This window comes from Rhinoraja longicauda, chromosome 13, assembly GCF_053455715.1.
Source record: "Rhinoraja longicauda isolate Sanriku21f chromosome 13, sRhiLon1.1, whole genome shotgun sequence".
NCBI lineage: Eukaryota > Metazoa > Chordata > Chondrichthyes > Rajiformes > Arhynchobatidae > Rhinoraja > Rhinoraja longicauda.
The window spans coordinates 8,967,514-8,989,717 of NC_135965.1; the positions used below are offsets into that span (position 1 = coordinate 8,967,514).

The 22,204-nt window shown below is 39.9% G+C and overlaps 1 protein-coding gene across 1 annotated transcript in view; it reads left to right on the forward strand.

Annotated features, from left to right (window-relative positions):
- The window catches only part of LOC144599426 (anosmin-1-like), a 104,261-nt gene that overhangs the window by 73,189 nt on the left and 8,868 nt on the right, over positions 1-22,204 (forward strand). The window contains exons 7-10 of the mRNA XM_078410291.1: positions 3,744-3,949; positions 12,217-12,352; positions 13,004-13,159; positions 16,818-16,912. Coding sequence (XP_078266417.1) covers positions 3,744-3,949; positions 12,217-12,352; positions 13,004-13,159; positions 16,818-16,912 — 593 coding nt within the window. The remainder of the gene's footprint in view (positions 1-3,743; positions 3,950-12,216; positions 12,353-13,003; positions 13,160-16,817; positions 16,913-22,204) is intronic.

Consider the following 22,204-nt stretch of genomic DNA (forward strand, 5'->3'; position numbering starts at 1 on the left):
CCTTTTCAAGCTTTTGTACTTTCTGCCAAACAGGAATAGAGAGAAGAAGGAATGATCGGCGTGGGTAAAATCTTTGATTATGTTGATTGCTTTTCCAAGAGAGTGTGAGGTATAGATAGAGTCAATGGTGGAAGTCTGGTCCGTATCATACACTAGACTATATCTACAACTCTCTTCAATTTCTTGCAGTCTTGGGCAGAGCTGTTCTCAAACCAAATTGTGAGGCAACCCGACAGTACGCTTTCTGTGGTGCAACTGTACAAATTTGAAGACATGCCGAATTTCTTCAATCATGTTAGGAAGTAGAGGCATCGGTGTGCTTCTTCAGACCACAGCCGAGGTTCAAATCCTTTCCCTTTCCTAGTTCCATGTTTAATTTTGGCTGTTTACACCATTATGCCACTGAGACTTTTGGCCACAGTTTTGTAAAATCAACATTACCAAAACATATTCCTGATCATTATCTTTTTGTTATACTTTTTGATATACTTTTTGTTGGTATTTATTCACAAAATGCTGGAGTAACTCAGCAGGTCACGCAGCATCTCAGGAGAGAAGGAATGGGTGACGTTTCGGGTCGAGACCCTTCTTCAGACTTTACTTTTTGTTGGAGCCTGCTTTGTACCAGTTGGTTTTCATTCTATTATTTCAGGAAATGGTTTGTTGACAGGTAAGGGTTTGGGTTGTCTGGAGGTTGTAAAAGGCAATATAAAATATATTGATTTTGGTATTAAGGTTTCATGGTGCTGATTTCTATGGTGTTGAGATTTTCCCACCAGCTGCTCTATGAATTGGGTGGGAACAAAACAAGAAGTCCAGGTGTGGAGAGTTGCAAAGCCAGAGCCTGCAGTGAACTCAATCCCAGCTGTTTTACACTTCTCCTTTGATTTCAATAAGAAAATGGTAGGTCAGAAGTTCCACCCAGCGGCTTCCCACATATAACCCCAAAAGTCCTCCTGATGAAAGACATCCTTGCTGATAATGGGGTGTGGAAAAAACCCAGCTGACAACTGGACATTCTGGTTTGAAAACTCAACCAAGCCTTGATGTTATCAAAGATTTATCACTTTTCTTAATATAAAATAATCCTTTGTTCCAGCAGTGACTTACTCTTTTTCATCACATGAAACATTTGCCCCTAGGTTAAAGGTTATAGAGTTCATCCTGACTTGAATAAGGATCATAACCTAAACAGGTGCAATAGGATTTTAATAGAACTACTGATTGATATTTCTCCATTAACCGTATAAAGATTTCATTGATCATTTTTCAAATAAAGTTAAGATCTCAACTCAGTCTGTTTGTTGCTTTCTGAGACGGCATTCTCACAATCCCCAGCACTTGCAAAACAAAAAAGCAGTAAGTTTGAGCAAAAGGCCAACCCTTGAAGCTGGAATTGTGACAATGAGCCTCTGTACTTTTCTAGTGCCCTGGTCTGAGTGATAAAGGAGCTGTCAGCCTTTACTCTTCAGCACAATCTGATAAATCAGGTAAAGAAAAATGTGAGGACGCAACTCCAATGCTCATTTAATTTTGGGATATTGAATTTCATCTATCATTGTGCCACATCACAGAAGCAATTCAATTATTTATTTATCAGTGCTGAAAAGGTAGAGTAAAGAATCTCAGTTCAGGAACCACTTTGGATGTGGGTGTACCTCTTGAAAATTCACTAAAATCTGAGACCTTAGACATGGGCAAACACTGTAAGCAGCTTACTTCTGATAAAGGGGAATTAACATTTATGGTCGAAATCAGGTTGTCTTAAAGGGTCTGGAGTTGAGAGGAGTCACTGGATCAGGAAAGGCATTTGTTGGTCAGTGTCTAAGGTGTTGAGATGGGCCATAGTTTGTGGCATGGCTGGGAATGGTGTTGGGAACCATGGCCTGAAGATCTAGCGAAGTCATGGATCTGGAATTGATTGTCATGAACCAAGTGCTACTGGCTGGGAGCTTGATTTGTGCGAGTTGTCTATTGAAGTTGGTGAGATAGGGAAAGGTGGGGTGGGAATGGAGAGTGTAGATAAATAATTAACTTAAAGGGATTTATGAATGAAAGATACTTTATTGTTGCATGTGACATGTCACAGTGAAATTCTTTGTTTTGCATGTCATACACAAAGTATGCAAAGAGTTGCCACGTATAGGGCGCCAACAAAGTTACAAAGTGTCCAACGTAATCCAAATTGTCCCTTTTAGTTCTCAGTGGTCCCCCCCCCACACCGGGTCCCTGTTTGTTCTCAGCCCCCCCTCCCCCATGGCAGGTCCCTCTTTGTTCTCTCTTACCTCTGACTTAATATTTCTTAATATCTCTTAACATCTCTGACTTACCCAAGTCATATTGGGATCTGTTCAGAGACCCTGCTCTAGATCATGCTGCTGCAGAAAAGGCTGTGCTGTTTAAACCTGGTTATTCTGAGAGGACACACCAACAAGCAAGCCTCAGAACTAGCTTTACTGCACAACATCATTCATGGGGTGCACATCTGATCTAGAAAAACATGACATCACACAATGGCGGTACACAGATGAAACTGCCCTGTTAAATTTCTAGAGTAGTATTATTCAGCTTGGAAATCATCATCATTGCATTCCACTCTTGGGTGAAAAAAAAACAATTTCCACGCACAGTACATTGGGGAAAAAAAATATATAGCACATGCCAAATCCTAGGACACAGTATTGATTCTTGATATTGATATATAAAATGTCCTCCCAAAATTATTCTTGCAATGAACAGAATCAATGTTTTATGGCAACATGGGGTATCTGTAAGAAACTAAAAAATGAGGAATAAGACTTCAAACCGGAGGACTGCTGCCTCATGGAGTCTACTCGTGGATTAAAATGATCAATGGATCGTCTTCACAAAATTAAAATACTTCCCAAAAGGATTCCAGAAGTTCACCAGGCTTATTTATTCACTATTCATTTCCAGTGTTTTTTACTTTTCATGGTTGAGCCATAGTTTTCCCAGTTGTTATCCTCTAAGGTCACCATCACAGTAAGTGTAAAGTTATAATGTTGTCCATTTTCTAATATCAGGAGACTAGAAGTGATAGGAGCTGCTCGAGTAATTAATATTTAATTTTAATTAAAATTGTATGCAGACAATGGATAATGGTGACAATTATTTCTATAATAATGTAAGTTTATTGTATTGGATTTATTTTTGTAAGATTTATAATAATATATTTGAAATATTATTGCTATAGTTATTATTATATGGCTACTAATTATTATATTGTTATTTTTGTGTGGGATGTTGGTTAGTCAGTCTAGCCCCACATTCATTTTTGTTCCTACCAGCAATTGTATTGGGGACAATTTGTGCAGAAGTCCCTTAGAGGACACTTGGAGACTGCATGTTGACTTACCCGCTGCTGTGATTGCCTGTGATTAAAGACAAGTAAAGAACCCAAATGTAGCCTGATTATTACCCATAACCCTGGGAGACTGGAGTGTCAAAGCCAAAAACTTAGGGTTACATTTCAGTCAGATGGCCTGCGCTCACGGAAGCTTTCACAGTAACATAAACCACTCAGCATCCCGAGTTTCTGACAGCAGTCTGCAACATGGATGGTAATCTTTAGCAGTGGGAGAATATCAAACACTGTGAACTAGGAGTCTTTATCAGATGCCATGTGATATTTTACACATGAGTAGCCCCAACCCTCCTGCCCGATCCTTTCATTCCATTTCAGTACCATTCTGTAATTTGCTGTTATTTAACATTCCTTACAGATCCTTCACCACCAGATGCACCAAGTAATTTGAGGAAAGGCAACTTCACTGCAAGGAACAATGGCGCTTTCAGTCTGATAATTCACTGGGATCCACCCCACAAGAAAGATCTTTACATTCACCATTACAAAATGTACTGGAGTCAATCGGTTTCTAGGAAAACTGTTTTACTCACAAAGAAGGAAAACTGGAAGATAATTGATGGAGTAAGTTTTGAATTTGATCTAAAATGGCTGGGTCTCTTTGTGTTTCAAGCCTTAACCCTAACCTTTATTTTAGAAAACAATTTACTATATTATATATATATCTGCTAGAAATTTACATATATCAATTGCTATATGTATCCTGGAAATGCTAAGTGATGCAATAGTCAGTTTTTAATTATTCAGCAAAGCACACAATGTGGGAGGAACAAAGCGGGACAATAGACAATAGGTGCAGGAGTAGGCCATTCGGCCCTTCGAGCCAGCACCACCATTCAATGTGATCATGGCTGATCATTCTCAATCAGTACCCCGTTCCTGCCTTCTCCCCATACCCCCTGACTCCGCTATCCTTAAGAGCTCTATCCAGCTCTCTCTTGAATGCATTCAGAGAATTGGCCTCCACTGCCTTCTGAGGCAGAGAATTCCACAGATTCACAACTCTCTGACTGAAAAAGTTTTTCCTCATCTCCGTTCTAAATGGCCTACCCCTCATTCTTAAACTGTGGCCCCTGGTTCTGGACTCCCCCAACATTGGGAACATGTTTCCTGCCTCTAACGTGTCCAACCCCTTAATAATCTTATACGTTTCGATAAGATCCCCTCTCATCCTTCTAAATTCCAGTGTATACAAGCCTGGTCGCTCGTGTCTTTCAACATATGACAGTCCCGCCATTCCGGGAATTAACGTAGTAAACCTACGCTGCACGCCCTCAATAGCAAGAATATCCTTCCTCAAATTTGGAGACGAAAACTGCACACTGCAGAAGGACCTCTTTGCTCCTATACTCAACTCCTCTTGTTATGAAGGCCAACATTCCATTGGCTTTCTTCACTGCCTGCTGTACCTGCATGCTTCCTTTCAGTGACTGATGCACTAGGACACCTTTTCACGTCCCCTTTTCCTAACTTGACACCATTCAGATAATACTCTGCCTTCCTATTCTTACCAATGGTGCTGTGGATCTCTGATGATGCTGTGCATCTGTATGATGATGGGGTCGACAGTACCCATGATGAACTGAGCACTGCTCACAAGACAAGACTCTGGCTGCTGAGCATTGAGCCACACCTGATTATAAAGCCACTCAGTGAATAGCAGAGCATTCAGGAAAGGAAGGAGGACAGCTGAGGGAGCTGAAACCCAAATTTAAATGGCAGCGATATCTGCAAATTGCAATCAACCTGCAGATATTGCCAAATCAAAAAGTTTCTAACTTGAAAAGTTTAATTTTATTTGTAGGGTTCTAATGCTGACTAGACAACGAAAGAACAAGAGAATATAGTATTTTAAAAACAAATAAATTGCAGTAGATAAATATTAAAGGTAAATTAAATATAATAAGCATTTCAATGATAAAATAGTCACTCATTTTCATCCACTAAGATGAGTGGATAAGGAAAGCAGGAAGGGAGAATTGAGCAAAGAGCCAAAGTTAGCCAGTTTCAGAGAAGCGATGTAGAGTTCTGGGCATTCAATCTGAAACATCCTGCAGACCCCTCTTCAGAGTTAAATACCTTTCCAGCAGGCTTATAGCAGTCGTTGTCTTGATCACCAGATGCTACTTAATATCTCTCTGTAAGCAGAGGCTAAGCATTGTCCAGAAGAGGCCGGGGAAGTTTGAGTGACAAAGGATGATGGCAACATTGCAGCATTCTGTATACCAAGCATTGACAGAACACAACAGAGTGCAGCACAGGGACAGGCCCTTTGGCCCACAGTGTCGATGCCGATCTCAACTAATCCGATCTGCCTGCACATAGTCCATATGCCTCGATTCCCTGCCTCTTCAGGTGTCTGTCTGTGCCTTTTCAATGTTGCTATTGTACCTTCTACAACTACCCCAGGTTGTGTGCTCCAAGCACCTGCCTCTGTGTGGAAAAAAAAACTTGCCTCTCAAATCTTGTTTAAACTTTTCCCCTCTCTTAAACGCATGTCCTCTAGTCTTTGACATTTTCATCATGGAAAAAGGACTCTGGCCAAGTACCCTCTCTATGCTGCTCAATCTTTTATACCTCTAAGTGGGTTCCCATCAGGCTCTGACACTCCAGAGAAAACAATACTAGTTAGTCCAACCTATTTTTATAATAAATACACTCCAATCCGGCTGCTTTGCAGTCAATGATGTAATGAATGCTTACTGGTGGTCAGCTGCTGTAAAGATTAAATTATCAAGTTGGGGCCATTCAGTAGCACTGGGACAGCCATTCTGAGGTAGGGCACCATCTGGCTGGGGTCAAAGATGCCCAGTTACTCTGATGTGCCCCATGCTGCTGTGTATTCACGTTTGCAATGGAGCTGGTGGAGGAAGGGTTGTTGGGTGAGAGGGATAAAGCCCATTGAGGTGCATCCTGCAAGGCTTCTTGATTTTTCTCCACTGCATCTGCTGCAGACAGTTATTCCCCATTATGGAAAGTCCAAAGAAAAAATCCTACTGCTCTTCAGAAGCACAGACCATCGCAGGGGTATATAAATCTTCTGGTCAGCCAATGCTATGAGAGCCAATTGGAGATAAATAATTATCTTTCTTAAGGAAATGAATCAAGAAAACTGTTTTATTATCAGACACAAGTTGTAGAAATCACTCTTCATACTACAATCCCTGAACCTACCTCGATTAGATAATCTTGAGGAGTTCATATGTTACATTAATCTCAAATGAATTAAACTACTGCAAAGATAGCTGTAATAGAATCATAGAGTTATACATCTTTGTACAGCCATTCATCCTACTACATTTAACGTGACCTTTTTGCTCATCCACACTAATCCTAGTTGCCTGCATTAGGTCTGTATCCATCTATTCCTTTCCTATTCCAGTGCCTGTCTAAATGTTCCTTAAATATTGTGACTGTATCTGATTTTCCACCTTCTATGGTGATGGGGCTTCAAGGAAACTTAAGGGAAGAGTGGTTGATAAAGAATAACGAAAGCAGGAACCCTTTGAAACATCTTCCATTTAACTTAAACTTATGCCTTCTTATTTATGATTCCATTATAATGGGGAGGGGGGGGACTGACTATCCACCCATTGTGTGTCTCTTATAATCTTATTTGCCTCAGTCTTGTCCCTCCCTCCACTCCTTTGCTCCAGAAAAAAAGCTCATCTTCTCCAATCTCACCCCATAGCTAAATTCCTCCAATCCAGCAATGTCCTAGTGAATCTCTTCTGCACTCTCCCAGTGCAACCACATCCTTCTTCTTGAATGGTGGACAGAATTTTGCAAATTACTTCTAGTTTGGTCCAACCAGTGTTTTGGAAGGTTGCAACATGACATCCCCCTGAACTTTTATATTCTGTGCCTGAAGGTCATTATATGCCTTCTTCGTCACTTTATCTATTTGTGTTGTCACTTTCAGAGAACAATGAACTTGAACCCCAAGATCTGTCTGTTCACCGATGTTCCTTCGAGGACTACTATTTAATGTTTATGTTCTAACCCTATTTGACTTACAAAAATGCATCAGATGGCACTTGTCAGGATTAAATCTAGTAGTGAAGTATGGCATTGTAAGTGATGAAGGAGACAGTAATAGAAAGTATATTTGCAAGATGTCACTATGGGAACTGATAAAAATGCTTTTTGACATCTCAACGTCCCTTCAGGCATTTGCTGTAGATGTATTTCTAAAGCACCAACAAAATTATCAAAAATCTTTCATCTGTACATCTGGCTTTAAGATAAACGTGAAAATAATTCATAGGATCGTAAAACTATCTGTTCCAAGAATCTTGCATTCAAGCCTGTTTTATGGCTATTTGACGTGTGTTGGCTGAGGGAGATGAAATATTTAGTTAAGACCAGAAGTGAAAGTTGATCAGTATGGTTTTACTGATGTGAGACTGGCCAAAGAATTCAGCACAAATGGGTAAAATATAGTAGAAGGTGCATACCACCAGTTACATAGAAACATAGAAAATAGGTGCAGGAGTAGGCCATTCGGCCCTTCGAGCCTGCACCGCCATTCAATATGATCATGGCTGATCATCCAACTCAGTATCCCGTACCTGCCTTCTCTCCATACCCCTTGATCCCTTTAGCCACAAGGACCACATCTAACTCCCTATTTAGAGCTATTTCTTGTATGGTTAGTCTGATAACGGCACAGCAGATTTGTTACATTATCAGAAGTAGTTCCATATTACTGTGTCAACCAAATGTCTCATTATTCCAAGCACAATTGTTGAGTACAAGCTATTCAATGTACTTTGAGATGATATGAGAGTCCAGCTATAAGGTACTGTATCACAACATGATGACAGGACTCCACACTGTTTATATTTCACACCCAGAGTCTCAGCCGAGGTATCCAGGAGAGGGTTAAATCAGAGAGAGAATTGTAGCTCAAGGTTTGTTGAGTTTGACATGTGATTGTCAAAGAAACTATTAAGTTACTTCCTCACCAACGAAACATGGAAGGAAAATTAATCGTTTTGAATGTAACCCTGACGATTTCCAACTAAATTAGGAAAAACCTGGGTTCTGGTATTCAATCCATTGTTAGTGCCTCAGGTTACAGTCACTAAACGGGAATTTGAAATTATTGCATTCCATAATTAAACTTCTCCTTCACTGGATCTTGCTAACTATTTCAAATCAATTTATTAAAAACTAGCTTCTCCAAATGGTCCATTACAGTTGGGTTGGTGTTTTCATATTTTGACTAGGATATAATGAAAGATCAATTATGAACAAATGAGTTCCTATTTTCAATATTGGCCATGACACAAATCACTTTTGTTTTGACTATTTTGGTTTTCAGATTTTCTACCAGATGTTCAACATTAGTTTCTTAAAACAAAAGGGTCATTCTTGAATGCTAACTAACTGACTAGCATGAAACAAAACTATTTATTTTTATAGATTGTTTTATTTGGATGGTTTTCAACTTGATTCTGTTTCCTTGGTGCCTCAGGAGGTTATGGATGAAGCAGTTAATCTTACATTTCATGTTTAATTTCGCATTTAGAGCAACACATATTGACATAGCCTATACATTCAATAATCATTGAAAATTGTATGTTCTGTCTGATTATAGGCTAGTTAGTATATCAAAACCCAACTGCTTTGCAGATTCAAGTGCAATAAAGATGACAGACACAATTTGTTTTCAACAGTAATGCATTGGGTAGTTTGAGGAAATCCCTTGTAATAGTCCATAAGTGACAGTCATAGCTAAACATCACCAAACCCAATTAAACGGTGAATGTAATAGGTGTAACTGCCGGGCATTTCAAACAATTTGATCTACAACATGCAAGTTGGCAATTCAACAAAACACAACTCAATGAAGACACAAGAGATTGTAGATGCTGCAATCTTGAGCAAAATATAAACTGTTGGAGGAACACTGCTGCTGCCTAACCTGTTGAGTTCTTCCAGCAGTTTGCTTTTTGCTCATCTCAATAAAGGTAATTTGCAGACTATAAACTTGTTACCTCCAGAAGCTTGTTTCATAAGATATATTGACTTTATTTTTAAATTAACTTGCTGAGAATTATATCAAGAGGTAGTTGATATATTATTTGCCATTTATCCACAAAAAGCAGCAGATATTGGAAATGCTAACAGGAGGGTACATGGTGAACCAACAAATCTGGACCATCTGCTCCAAGGTTCAATGGCCCTTGTGGTCCAAGATGCCATTCGGGCGGCATGGTGGTGCAGCGGTAGAGTTACTGCCATAAGGTACCAGAAACCTGGGTTTGATCCTGCCTGCGGGTGCTGTCAGTACTGAGTCTGTACATTCTCCCCGTGACTGCATGGGTTTTCCCCGGGTGCTCCGGTTTCCTCCCACACTCCAAAGACATATATGTTTGTAGGTTAATTGGCTTCGGTAAAGATTGTAAATTGTCCCTTGCGTGTTATGCAAGTGTATAGTGCTAGTGTATGGGAATTGTTGGTCAGCGCGGACTCGGTGGACCACACTATCTTTTAAATGAAAAGTTTAAAAATATGTACTACTGAAAAGCTCGTCTACTGTAAAAGGACTTTCCTTTCTGTGTTTCCCTATTGCAGGCACTGAAGAGAAATCAAGTAAGTTAACTCCAGGTCCATGACGGGTGGGAGGTAATAGTATCAGTCAGGGGAAAAAATCAAAACTTGTAGGTTTATGGAGGGTCCTTGTGGATTTGGGAGTGTGTGTGGGGGGGAGGGGGAGATAGTGCTGCAGGGATGTGGTAATCAACTGCAAAGAATCAGTATGGCTATTACAGCATGGGTCAGACTGGGGTGGGGAGATCTTTAAGGAGAATGGAGTAGGAAATTGGTTGGAGATGAGATATGATGGTTGGAAGAGAGTTGCCCAGGAAATAAGTAGAATCACAACTAGAGATCAATGCAATGAGGTCAGAGGAGGTCTGATAACAGATGGATGGCTAGGGTAGCTTAGTTTAGTTTAGAGATACAGCGCGGAAACAGGCCCTTTGGCCCACCGGGTCCGCACCGACCAGTGATCCCCGCACACCACACCATCCTACTAGGGACAATTTTTACATTTACCAAGCCAATTAATCCTACATACCTGCCCGTCTTTGGAGTGTGGGAGGAAACCGAAGATCTCTGAGAAATCCCACGCAGGTCATGGGGAGAACGTACAAACTCCGTACAGACAGCACCCGTAGTTGGGATCGAACCCGGGTCTCCAGCGCTGCATTCGCTGTAAGGCAGCAACTCTACTGCTGCACCACCGTGCCGCCGTGCAGCTTCTGTGGAAATGGTAGTCATTGGTAATGAGCAGGGGATGCTGCTGCCATGTACACCAGGTCTTTCCAGACTTTCCTGCATTGTTTGTCCTGACAGCGATCAAAGCAATTAAATCTACTGTTTTACTACATCTCACTTTATCCTAATCGAGGCATCCTTTATCAGCAAAACCTTCTGGACACTTGATTTCAAATGCAGAGAATAATTAAATTCCCCAGAACAATCTTACCTTTCTGCAACCCCTATCCTACTTACACCATTGATTTCCTGTCCTGTTTGTGGGGCTCCATTAACTTTCTACCCATTCAACTTCATTATACTTATAGTTAGCTGGTGTTTCCTAGTAAGTCAAATCAGCTCCTGCAAGCTTTGCATTCTTTGCACAATCTCTATTAGCTTCCTCTACCCTTTTAACGTACAATTTTCCATCAATACCTCTACCCCTCTATGTGGTGTAACAATGTTCTGAAACGACCTAGATTATTCCTCCCCTCCCTTTGTCTACTCCAGTAACTTTGAGTCAGAGCACTTATTATCATTAACATTTCCAAGTTATATTATATACTAAAATCAATATCTCAAAGTATTACATTCTGCAGTCACAGCCAGGTTACTTTACAGATATATTTGATGCACTGAAGTTATTTATCAATTTTGAATATTAACTAATTTACCTTTTATTCAAATGTTGATTTTTCTATGGATTTCATATATTTCAGTTACCTCTATTTTATAATATTTATTTATTTGTTTGTTTGTTTGTCTATATGTTTATTCATGAGTAGCTACTTAATGTTAAAGTGCAAATAAATAATTCCTTACCCTTCTCTAAGTTCTGTCATGCCTGCATTTTCAACAGCTGTGAAGTTTCTATTTCATTCTTTTGTTCAAGTGTTACCACCATTCCAGTTTCAATCGTCATTCCAAATCCTCCTCCTTTGGCACAGTGGAAAGATGGGTGGGAACAACATATTCCAAGGCTGGATCAATTCAGCAGGCTTGGAATTCCACATTGTGCTTACATGGCACTTATGCCATAGACGGTGTGTTGAATTTGATTATAAGTGACTAGCTTTAATCAGGGCATTTCAGGGAATATTTTCTGTGAAGTAGCTATAAAAGTTATAAAAAGCAGGTTCAAGTTGAATTAAGATTCAGAGGTTAGTCAAAGATATTTTGGCAAAACACTAACAAGGTTTAAAAGCAGAAGGGATTCTGGAAGATTCACTGATGCCACCATCAAAATTGTAAATGTCCCGATAGAGGAAGGAACTTGACAAAGTAGCAGATTAAACTTGTTGCAAAGGGAATTATTATTATTTGCTTGACCTGACAGGTGCCTTGTGAATCAACCTCTGGACATATTGAGGATTGCCTTTGTTACCTGCAAACAGTTCATGTTTTCAAGCTTATCCCATTCTTACAATTGCGAAGAAGAGTTTCAATAGAAATATGTCTCAACACTGACAAAGCAGAAATATCTTTTGGGAAACGCCCTTTACATTAATAATGATAACATTGCAAATAGTTTAAAACCTTTCAAATTATGCATCTCGTTTAAGGTGAAAGATGAAGTTGAAATTGAAGACCTTCAGCCAAACACACAATATCTGGTCCAAGTACAATCAGTGGCCAATTGGGGACAAAAGCGATTAAAGAGCAGTAAAGCCCTGTTTTTCTTTACTACTCCTTCAACAGGTAAGAATACTGAAACCCTTCCTGCCATTGGAGTGCTGAAATCATTTGTGGTTTTCTCCAATCTGCTTATAATGCTGGAATGTTTGTTAAAGATGGCCTTTAGATAGCAAGGACATTTTTGAAAAATGTAATCCCCGTGACTGAAGACAAATCTGTTGGATCTTCCTCTCCCTTATACCCACAGAGATCAGAAACTTAGCTGATCAAAAGGCCCAAGGTTTTCAATCGAATAGTGCAACAATACTTCTATATATTGTACCATAGAATCACAATTACTGGAGAAAAAGGCACCATTAATTAATTAACATCCTGTTTATTACTGAGTTGTATCGTTGCAAGCTAATTGTAATTTTTTTTAGTGCAATTAACTAAAATTGCATGTGAACTCAACAATCTGCAGATTCCTCCATAGAGGTGTACAAGCCTTTACAAAGTAATGGCCACTGTGATTAAATAGTTGACATATTCTCATGCCACTAGCAATCCTGATAGTGTGGGTGGGGCTAAATTATTTTTTCTATCTTAAGTCTATCTACTGCCACTCTTACTTATTAAATATTATGTAAATATTTCTCTTTGTTGTGAAAACCAAAATTTGGAAGGGTTGGGCAATTGCAAAAAAAAACTCTTGACTTAAGTTCCTTTATTTAGACATTCCAACAAATGAAGCTATCACTACAACAGAAGTGTCCAATGAACTTCCACACATACATCAAATGTTTGACATTGGAAGTCTAGAGGCTGCAGACCCATATTACCATGGCAACCAGCTGCAAGTTAAAGTGCACTGGAAAAAAGCAAAAGAAGGTAAGACATCCAAGCTAATTTTAACAGTAATGAATTGGTCTAGAGGTCTTTTGTTCTCCTAGATTTCTCCATAAACTTTAATTGAAAGGACCAAAATTAATTACTGCTGTGGCCAACAGTGGTAGACTCTTATAACACTCTTATACTTGGTGTGATAGTGCCTAACGTATCGTAGAATTGCCATTGAACAGTAGGCAAAAAAAGAATTTCGCTGTACTTGGGTATACATGGCAATAAAGTACCAGTGAACCATTGAACCACCATCTCTTGTTATCCAGTTTTGTGCTTTACAACTGGAGCGAGCAGTATAGTGGTTGATCTTCACAAAGTTATATTTCAATGACAGGACAAATGATTGTGCAATGCACAATAACAATTCCAAATATATTCTGTTAACTGTCTTCTGGGACAGATTTCTGCTCCATTCTAGTGAGCAATTGGAATTGTCAATGGATAACTTTCGGTGTTCCTCAGCAGCAGTTGCACGATGCACATTTGTTTTAAGGACGCATCCCTTCAAGCACTTTGTTTAGGGAGGGCAATAACAGGTACAAATTGAATACCTTCTGGCAGGGTGTTCATGGCATCAGTCATTGTGCCTTGACGTTAGCTCTCCCGTTTTGGAATTCAGAGTTCCAGCTGACTCCATCAGCTTAGGACAGAACACACATTTAGAGCAGGAAGGACCTCACAAGGTAACATTTTTAAATATTCTCCACTGGACTGGATGGTTTCTGGTTGACGACCTCTGTCAATTGCTGGGGTTATGCAAAGCTTTGTCGTTGTCCATAGTTGCAAATTCAGGTTGCTTATATTTAGTTTAAGTTTAAAGGTGCACCATGGAAACAGGCCCTTTAGCCCACTAAGTCCATGCTGACCGTTAGGGTTAGTGTGAATCATGCACTCACAGTAGTTGCATGTTTATCCCCCTTTCTTATCCAACCCATGCACACGCACGCACAAACACTCACGCACATACACAAGGGACAATTTACAGAGGTCAATTAACCTACAAACCCCACATCTTTGGGATGTAGGAAGAAACGGGAGCACCCGGAAGAAACCCACAGTGGAAATGCACAAACTCCACACAAAACAGCGCCCTAGGTTAGGATCGAAGCTGGGTCTGTAGTGCTGTGAGGCAGCAGCTCTACCAGCTGCACCACTGTGCCACCCATGGAGTCTTCAGAGGCGAGGGATAGATGCCAAGACCAGTTGCTCCCAGACATGGTGCTTTGTAGATGTTCATAAGTGATAGGAGCAGAATTAGGCCATTCGGCCCATCAAGTCTAATCTGCAATCATGGCTGATCTATCTTTCCCTCTCAACCCCATTCTCCTGCCTTCTCCCCATAACCCCTGACACCTGTAGATGTTTACTTCAGGTTATTGTACAACTGGAGGATGGAGAGCAGGACATGCTGCTGGTAATAGGAATAGAGGAGGAGTGGGTAAGAGCTCTCAGCAGAAAGCCATATCCACACAAAGAATTCCCTTGCTTGAACTTCAGCCTTTCACCTATCAAGAAACGTTGGTGCTGAAATAAGAACTGTCTCAATTAAATCAATTAAAGTCATTGCTGCAATCTTAGAGCATGGCAAGGACAGCATTGCCAAAAGCTGTCATAACAATGAACTTCTGTGTATCTAACCCCTTCAGGATGAAACTAGGTTTATTAACATCATATCACTGAAGCTCAATATTCAGAGAGAACTAATTACATTTCATTTTATTTTATCAAGTCCTAGCAAACAATGAGAATAGATGTCTTTGCTAAGGTTGCAATTTATCCCACATTGCTACTGCCTGCCACTGTATTACCCCATATTCTCTGCTTGGTACTGAAATCAGGAACGAGACCAATCCTTCAATATCCAGCAGGCCTATGGCAGTAATTTAACATTTTGGCCCAGCAGTTTGTCACAGACATGATGCTTCCTTCTGGGGGAACCATCACTAAGGCAAACCACAGGATACTTACTGGAATACGAGGGGTGCCTTTTATGACGTAACCAATAATCCTGGTTCATAATCCAATAAATATCACTAAGGTAGCACAGTGGTAGAGCCGCTATCTCCCAGTGCCAGGGACCCAGGTTTGATCCTGACTACAGGTGCTGTCGGTGTGGAGTTTCTACATTCTCCCTGTGACCACGTGGATTTCCTCCAGGTGCTATGGTTTCCCCCCACATTCCAAAGACAGTGCAGGTTTGTAGGTTAATTGTATTTGTAAATTAGCCCTAGTGTGTGGGTGCGAAAGTGGGCTAACTAGTGTGTGGGTGATCGATGGTTGGCGTGAACTCGATGAGCCGAAGGGCCTGTTTCCATGCTGCATCTCTCTAAATGCACGACATGGTGGCGCAGCGGTAGAATTGCTTCCTTACAGCACCAGATACCCGGGTTCGATCCTGACTACGGGCGCTGTCCATACGGAGTTTGTACGTTCTCCCATGACCTGCGTGGGTTTTCTCCGGGATCTCTGGTTTCCTCCCTCACTCCATAGACATGTTTGTAGGTTAATTGGCTTGGTATAATTTTAAATTGTCCCTAGTGTATAAGATAGCGTTAGTGTGCAGGGATCCTGGTCGGCACGGACTTGGCGGGCCGAAGGGCCTGTTTCCGCACTGTATCTCTAAACTAAAAAAACAAACATATGCAGGCATCGTGCATGCAATGAGAGCCAGGCTGCCAGACAAAATCTAATAATGTGGAGCACTGATGCACTGAAATAACACTTTTGACGGAATGATACTTAAAACATGTACCAAGATTGGTGCTTCAGTTGCATTCAGCACACGTCATTGTTCGGAGGGAGCAGTCAGTGCCATGAGCTATACAGTAGTTGGCATCTATAGAAGGAGGATGTTCACAGCAGGGGCTACTAAGGGGAGGATTTTTACATTTACATTTCAGTGGACAAATTTCTCTTTTATCCTCGATCAGAAAAGAAACATGACGTGATTGAGAAAGAGGGATATTTATTGTTGGACAGCTTGCTGATGGTCATCAGCTTCAAAACAACAGAATATTGGACATACAAGAATGGTTTTCTGCACTGATAAAATGATGAGCAATCTTACAAAGCAGTTAAAAAAATAATAATGTTGTGAACTGGGCCACAAAGTGATATTTTTGCAAGTCTGATTCCAAAGAAACTCTAAAATGAATTACTTCTCTTTACTTTCTCTTTTGCATCTGGGCAGTGAGTTTTTCCCAATGTACGTCAGTGCATTCACGGGAAATTAGCAGTCAACTTGACAACTTGACTGTTGACAGCACATCTTAGGTGGCCTGACATTACTTGGGCTTTGCCCTAGTATGAACTCACACTTCAAAAAGAACTCGGCAATTTTTGTACTTCATTTTTGTATTACTCTAATGTTAGTAGACAGTGTTGTCTCCTCACATAAAAAAAGATGAACCAACTTGGAAGTGAAGCCCAGCACGTCAGCACCAGTTTTGTTGGTGAGCTGAATGCAGTGCACACTGTATTTTCCCATGCAGTTATCTGCCTGAGATCAGTAATTAAATTAAAAGGCAAATTGACGTGACTTTTATATGTGTGCGTGTTTGTGTGCGCCTATGTGTGTGTGTGTGTGCGTGTTGTGTGTGTGCATGCCTGTGCTTTTGTTTAAATGTAGAATCCTTGTTTCCCTCAGAGAATCTCAAGGATCACAATACCTACCTGCTAACATGGATGCCAGAATCCTGTGCCAAGAACAAATCACAAATACAGCAACATGCAACTGTCAAGGTTGGCAATATATACCTGATTGGTTTTTAAATATCGTAAAATTCAAGAAAAAATAAACGTATTGTTTCAACTTTCCTGTCTATTTGTATGAAAAGGACTTGGCTCCTTCATTGTTTCCCCTTATGGTTTAAATGAGTAGAATTGCATGATTGTTCTCCAGACCTTTTGTTTATTAAAAAAAAAGCATTAACAGGAACAAAGTTTCAAAGGGGTTCGGATGTTTCAAAGTTTATGACCAGTTCACCGACACATTTTCCACAACATCCAGATTACATTGCATAAGGTAAAACGTGAATGTTTGATCACAGTTTAAAATAGAAAATGATGTGAAGCAATTAGCTGGAAAGAGACGAAGAGACACAGTTAACATGGTTGAAAGAAATGTTCTCTATGAATCCACCATTATAGTTCAGAGCCTTAGTAAAAGATGCCACCATGACATTGTAAAATGCCCATCTATTTCAATTCATCCGGTTGATATTCTCCACAGCCATGGCCTGGCTAAAAAGCTGAAACTACGATTAACTTAATTTATTTCGACATGACTTCAAGTGTTCTGAATATATTTCGATTTTCGTTCTCTGAACTAAAAATAGTTTTGTAAAAATTCTTTAGTAAACATACAGAAGTATAAAAATACCCATGTATTTAGTTTATCCATTACACCCTTAATTGGTCCTTGTCACCCTGCGAGGACTGTGGTAACTCTTCACTGAATACTCCCTTATAAATGCAATTGCAATTTGCAATTCCCTTCCAACCCTTTAATGCTTCAGTTGTGAATGAAATTGTAATATTTCTTCTTAAGCATCATTAAATTTCAAACTGAATGATAGTTGGGATTGAATCAAAATCCTTTGGATTACAAATTGTTGCAACAATGGGATTTTTCAGAATACGCTGTGGATGTAGCTTTCTTTTATGAATTGCAGTGTTCTTGGATACATTTTGAGGGAATGGCCTTGGTTTCCTAAGTTTGTCAATTATCAAGAGCAATGCTTCTATTTTTCACGGTTTACTGTGAAATTGCAGCCAGTGACGTTGGTCATATTACAACATGTTTGAAGTTGGCATCTGTTTATAATAAAGTACAGATGGATCGCTTGTTCACTGAAACCTATCGCACAACACTGTTTAAAGAACCCAGCGTATGCATCCATCATTCTTATGTTGACAGAGGATTTACCCAACTAGTAAAGTAAATTATTTAGTCACATAGGAAACTGGTCTTTTGATCACAAACAGCATTCTTTCCATTACATTTTAGGGACATGTACACAGGCAGTCGGGCAGAGTGCTTTTGAAGGTGTTGAGGGTGGATGCCGTCTTGTTGCTGATATTGTACAGATATTACTTTTAAGTTAGGTACTTATCTACCTATCTATTAGTTTGAAGTTAGGTACTTATCCACAACAAAACATTCCACCTAAAAATGGAAGAAATTATTAAATAAGAACCAAAATTAAATTTAAAAATATCCTGCCTACGATTCTAAAAAATGTTATTTGTCTTCCTTACTACTAAAACAATAAACTGTTTTAATGAACTCTACTTCTTTACAGGATTAGAAATCATTTAAGAGCATTGCATCCTCTGTTGTTCCAAATCAAAGTCACAATTCACTCAATATGTTAGGACCAGGGGAAAGGCTCAATACATATTAATGCCCAGAATTGAACTGTGTCATTCCAAGTATTTCTGTGCTGTGCAACTAATAGAACAGCAAAGTAAATCATGGATCCTGGAATACACAGTGTCTTACAATGATGTGGGATGTGTGCTTCAATACTATTTCTGGATTATCACTGATTTATGGCTTGACTGCGCCATCTGCAGGCCACTCGTGCAGAAGCACGTTCACCACACGCCTGTGAAGCTGGCTTCTGTACATCTTAAAGGGGACATATGTTCCAAACAATCACTACGAACTTGAATTAGGTAGGTCCCTTCAACATTATTTACCTTTATGCCCACACCCTTCTCTACCACCACCCTCCCCTCCACAACTGCCCAAGCAGTCCCTAGATCCACAAAAGAAAAGAAAAAACCTTATACCATACTGATGGATACCAGAATGATGGTAGCAGTCTTTCAATCTGCCACTCCCTCTTTCCACACATACCTAATGCTCCCCATCCCGTATATGAATCTCCTGTCATAACCCAACAATATTTAAAGGAAGGAAACGTCTTACTTTGTGTAAGGCCTGTTCAGTAGTGCACAGAGATTTGCACTAACAAAATCCTAGGCACTTTTAACTAAAAATATTTGCTTGCCAATGTCTGTAGAGGTCTCTTAATAGATTGCGTTACTTTAATAAACATTCATTAGATGAACCTCCATATCAATGTTCGGGACTAACATTTTAAACATAACAGTATTTTGGATCATTTTAAATAGGAACAGTGTCACAAATTCTGTCCCCATGCATCCAGGATACCCGTTTTCCAAACTCAGTAGCAGGAAAAATTCAATGTCACAAGTCTGTTATCAGTGTGCCTTACTAATAACATTATAGAGATCTATCTGTGGTTTCTTCCCATAGAAACATCAAGGATTATCTGAAATTTGTTTACTTTGGAACAATGTCTCTATCCTTAAATCGTAAAATCCTTTTTGAGTGCCCTTGCTCGTTCTCCCACCTGAAGGTATCATTTAAATAGGGTAATGTAAGAAAATAACTGCAGATGCTGGTACAAATCGAAGGTATTTATTTCACAAAATGCTGGAGTAACTCAGCAGGTCAGGCAGCATCTCAGGAGAGAAGGAATGGGTGACGTTTCAAGTCGAGACCCTTCTTCAGACTGATGTCAGGAGGGCGGGACAAAGGAAGGATATAGGTGGAGACAGGAAGATAGAGGGAGAACTGGGAAGGGGAAGGGGAAGAGAGGGACAAAGGAACTATCTAAAGTTGGAGAAGTCAATGTTCATATCGCTGGGCTGCAAGCTGCCCAAGCAAAATATGAGGTGCTGTTCCTTTTAAATAGGGTATGTAATCACTCATAAACTGACCATTACCACTACTCAGTTTATCCTACCAAACACTGCCCACTAAACTGGCAGCTTCCACCCATTCTTGTCATCTTAACAGCTGCTTTATTACATAGGACAAAATTAAAATATGCCGTAATGGATGTTACTGTAGTGGACTAGTAGTTAGCAATCTGGATGATTGATTCAGAGATACAAGTTTAAATCCCACCAGGGCAGCTGGGGAATTAAAATTTGAGTAATTATTTAAATCAAGAATTAAGTGGTAGTCTCAGTAACAAAAAAACTACTGGCTTTTCAGCAAACTTCATCTGATTTCTTGATGATCTTCAAAAAAGGAAATCCTCCATCTTGCCTGTCCTGTATGTGAGTTCACACCCATCAGTATGTTGATTTTTACCTAATTCCTCTGTTCAGCGACAATTATGGATGGACATTAAATGCTAATGTTGCCAGTAATGTTCACAATCTGAGAATCCATTTTAAAAAGTGATTTGAATTTTTGTGAAAATCTTTTATTAATTGAAATCTGGAACTCGTGTTCATAAGTGATAGGATCAGAATTAGGCCATTTCTGACTATCAAGTCTACTCCGCCATTCAATCATGGCTGATCCTTTCTGCATCTGCTCTACCCCCTCATCATCTTGCATGCTTCAACTATGTCCCCTCTCACTCCTAAATCGATTGGATAGAAGCATAGCTTACCCACTCCTCAAAAAATAACCCATCCATTTCATGCATCAGTTTTGCAAACTTTCTTTGGTCAACATCCAAAGCATTGACATGATACTGCTTGCTCACAGTTATCCAGATGAGCTCTCATCAATAGTCCATATAATTGAAGTATAACCTCCCCACATGTGAATCCATTACTCCTTTCAAATTAATCAAACAGTTAACTTTCCAAATTATTTGTTGCTTCGCCTTCAAGCCTTTTATAACTCATGCATTAGGACGCCCTAATTCGCTTAACCTATCTATATACCTTTGCATGTAGGAAGGAGCTGCAGATGCTGGTTTACAATGAAAATAGAAAATGCTGGAATAATTCAGCGGGTCAGACAGCATCTCTGGAGAGAAGGAACGGGTGACGAGACGGGTCAAGATCCTTCTTGAGTCTGAAGAAGGGTTTTGACCCGAAACGTCGGCCATTCCTTTCTTGTGTCTATTTTCGGTATATACCTTTGGTTCCTCTTTACAGGTTACTTCTCCACTTATAGGTGCATCTTCAGCAAATTTAGCATCATGCGTTTAGCATCATTGCTAAATTTGCTGATGACACAACGGTAGTTAACCTATGCTGGCAACTCATGGCAAAGCAGGCTTTCACAACACATGCACGGCCTGTTTCACCTTAAGTGAAAGGGGATCTGCCTTAATTGAAGATAAGACACAAAATGCTGGAGTAACTCAGCGGGTCAGGCAGCATCTCTGGAGAGAAGGAATGGGTGACTGGAGCACTGCCTGACCAGGTCGAGACAATGAAGGCACTGAACGTTGGATTCAAATCTCCCCCCTGTAATGACACTCCTGTAGAGGGTCAGGAATCCTCTCATCATTTAATTACATGCAGGACATTAGAAATCCAGGGAAATCTGTTCCAGAATCAGATGGATCTTGGCCAGATCTGCTGATATCTTTTCTTTTCTGCTTAACTTCATTCTATTCCCCCTCTAACTAGTTTAGCTCGAACCCTCCTTTCCCAGCAGCCTGGCCTTTTGCATTAAGTTTCATCGGGAGAATTGGTTGGTCAGGGACCTCTGAGGCATTGACCTCTCTGGTAAAATTCAGATTCAAGAACAATAGCCACAACAAATTCTGAAAAACCCGATTGCAACAAATTCTAATCCAAATGATCTTCCGATATATCTTCCATTATGTCTTGGTTTCCCTTTCATTTCATTGTTTACCCACACCCTCCCACAAAATGAAAACCTCAAACTATACAGTGCAGTTCATCCACTCCCTGCCACCAACCAGGTATAATTTGCTGAGAATACAAACAGTCTGAGCTCTCACCAGAAAACGGAGTTGATAACTTAAACACATTTAAAAGTAATTTATTTTCTAATAATAGATTACCGCTTGTGATGAATCATTTATGCATCAGGTCTAAAACCCACACATTTTCATTAGTGACGGATTCCTTCAAAGAAAAACAATTATCAGAACTCTGCATTTTTAGTAATTTGGGGGTTCTTTAAACTGATTTCATTCTGCACCTTAATTCCAATGTTGGGCAGATATTCCGGATCATGTGGCTGAATCCCAGATGTAGTCTTGAATTCTTTTCTAAATA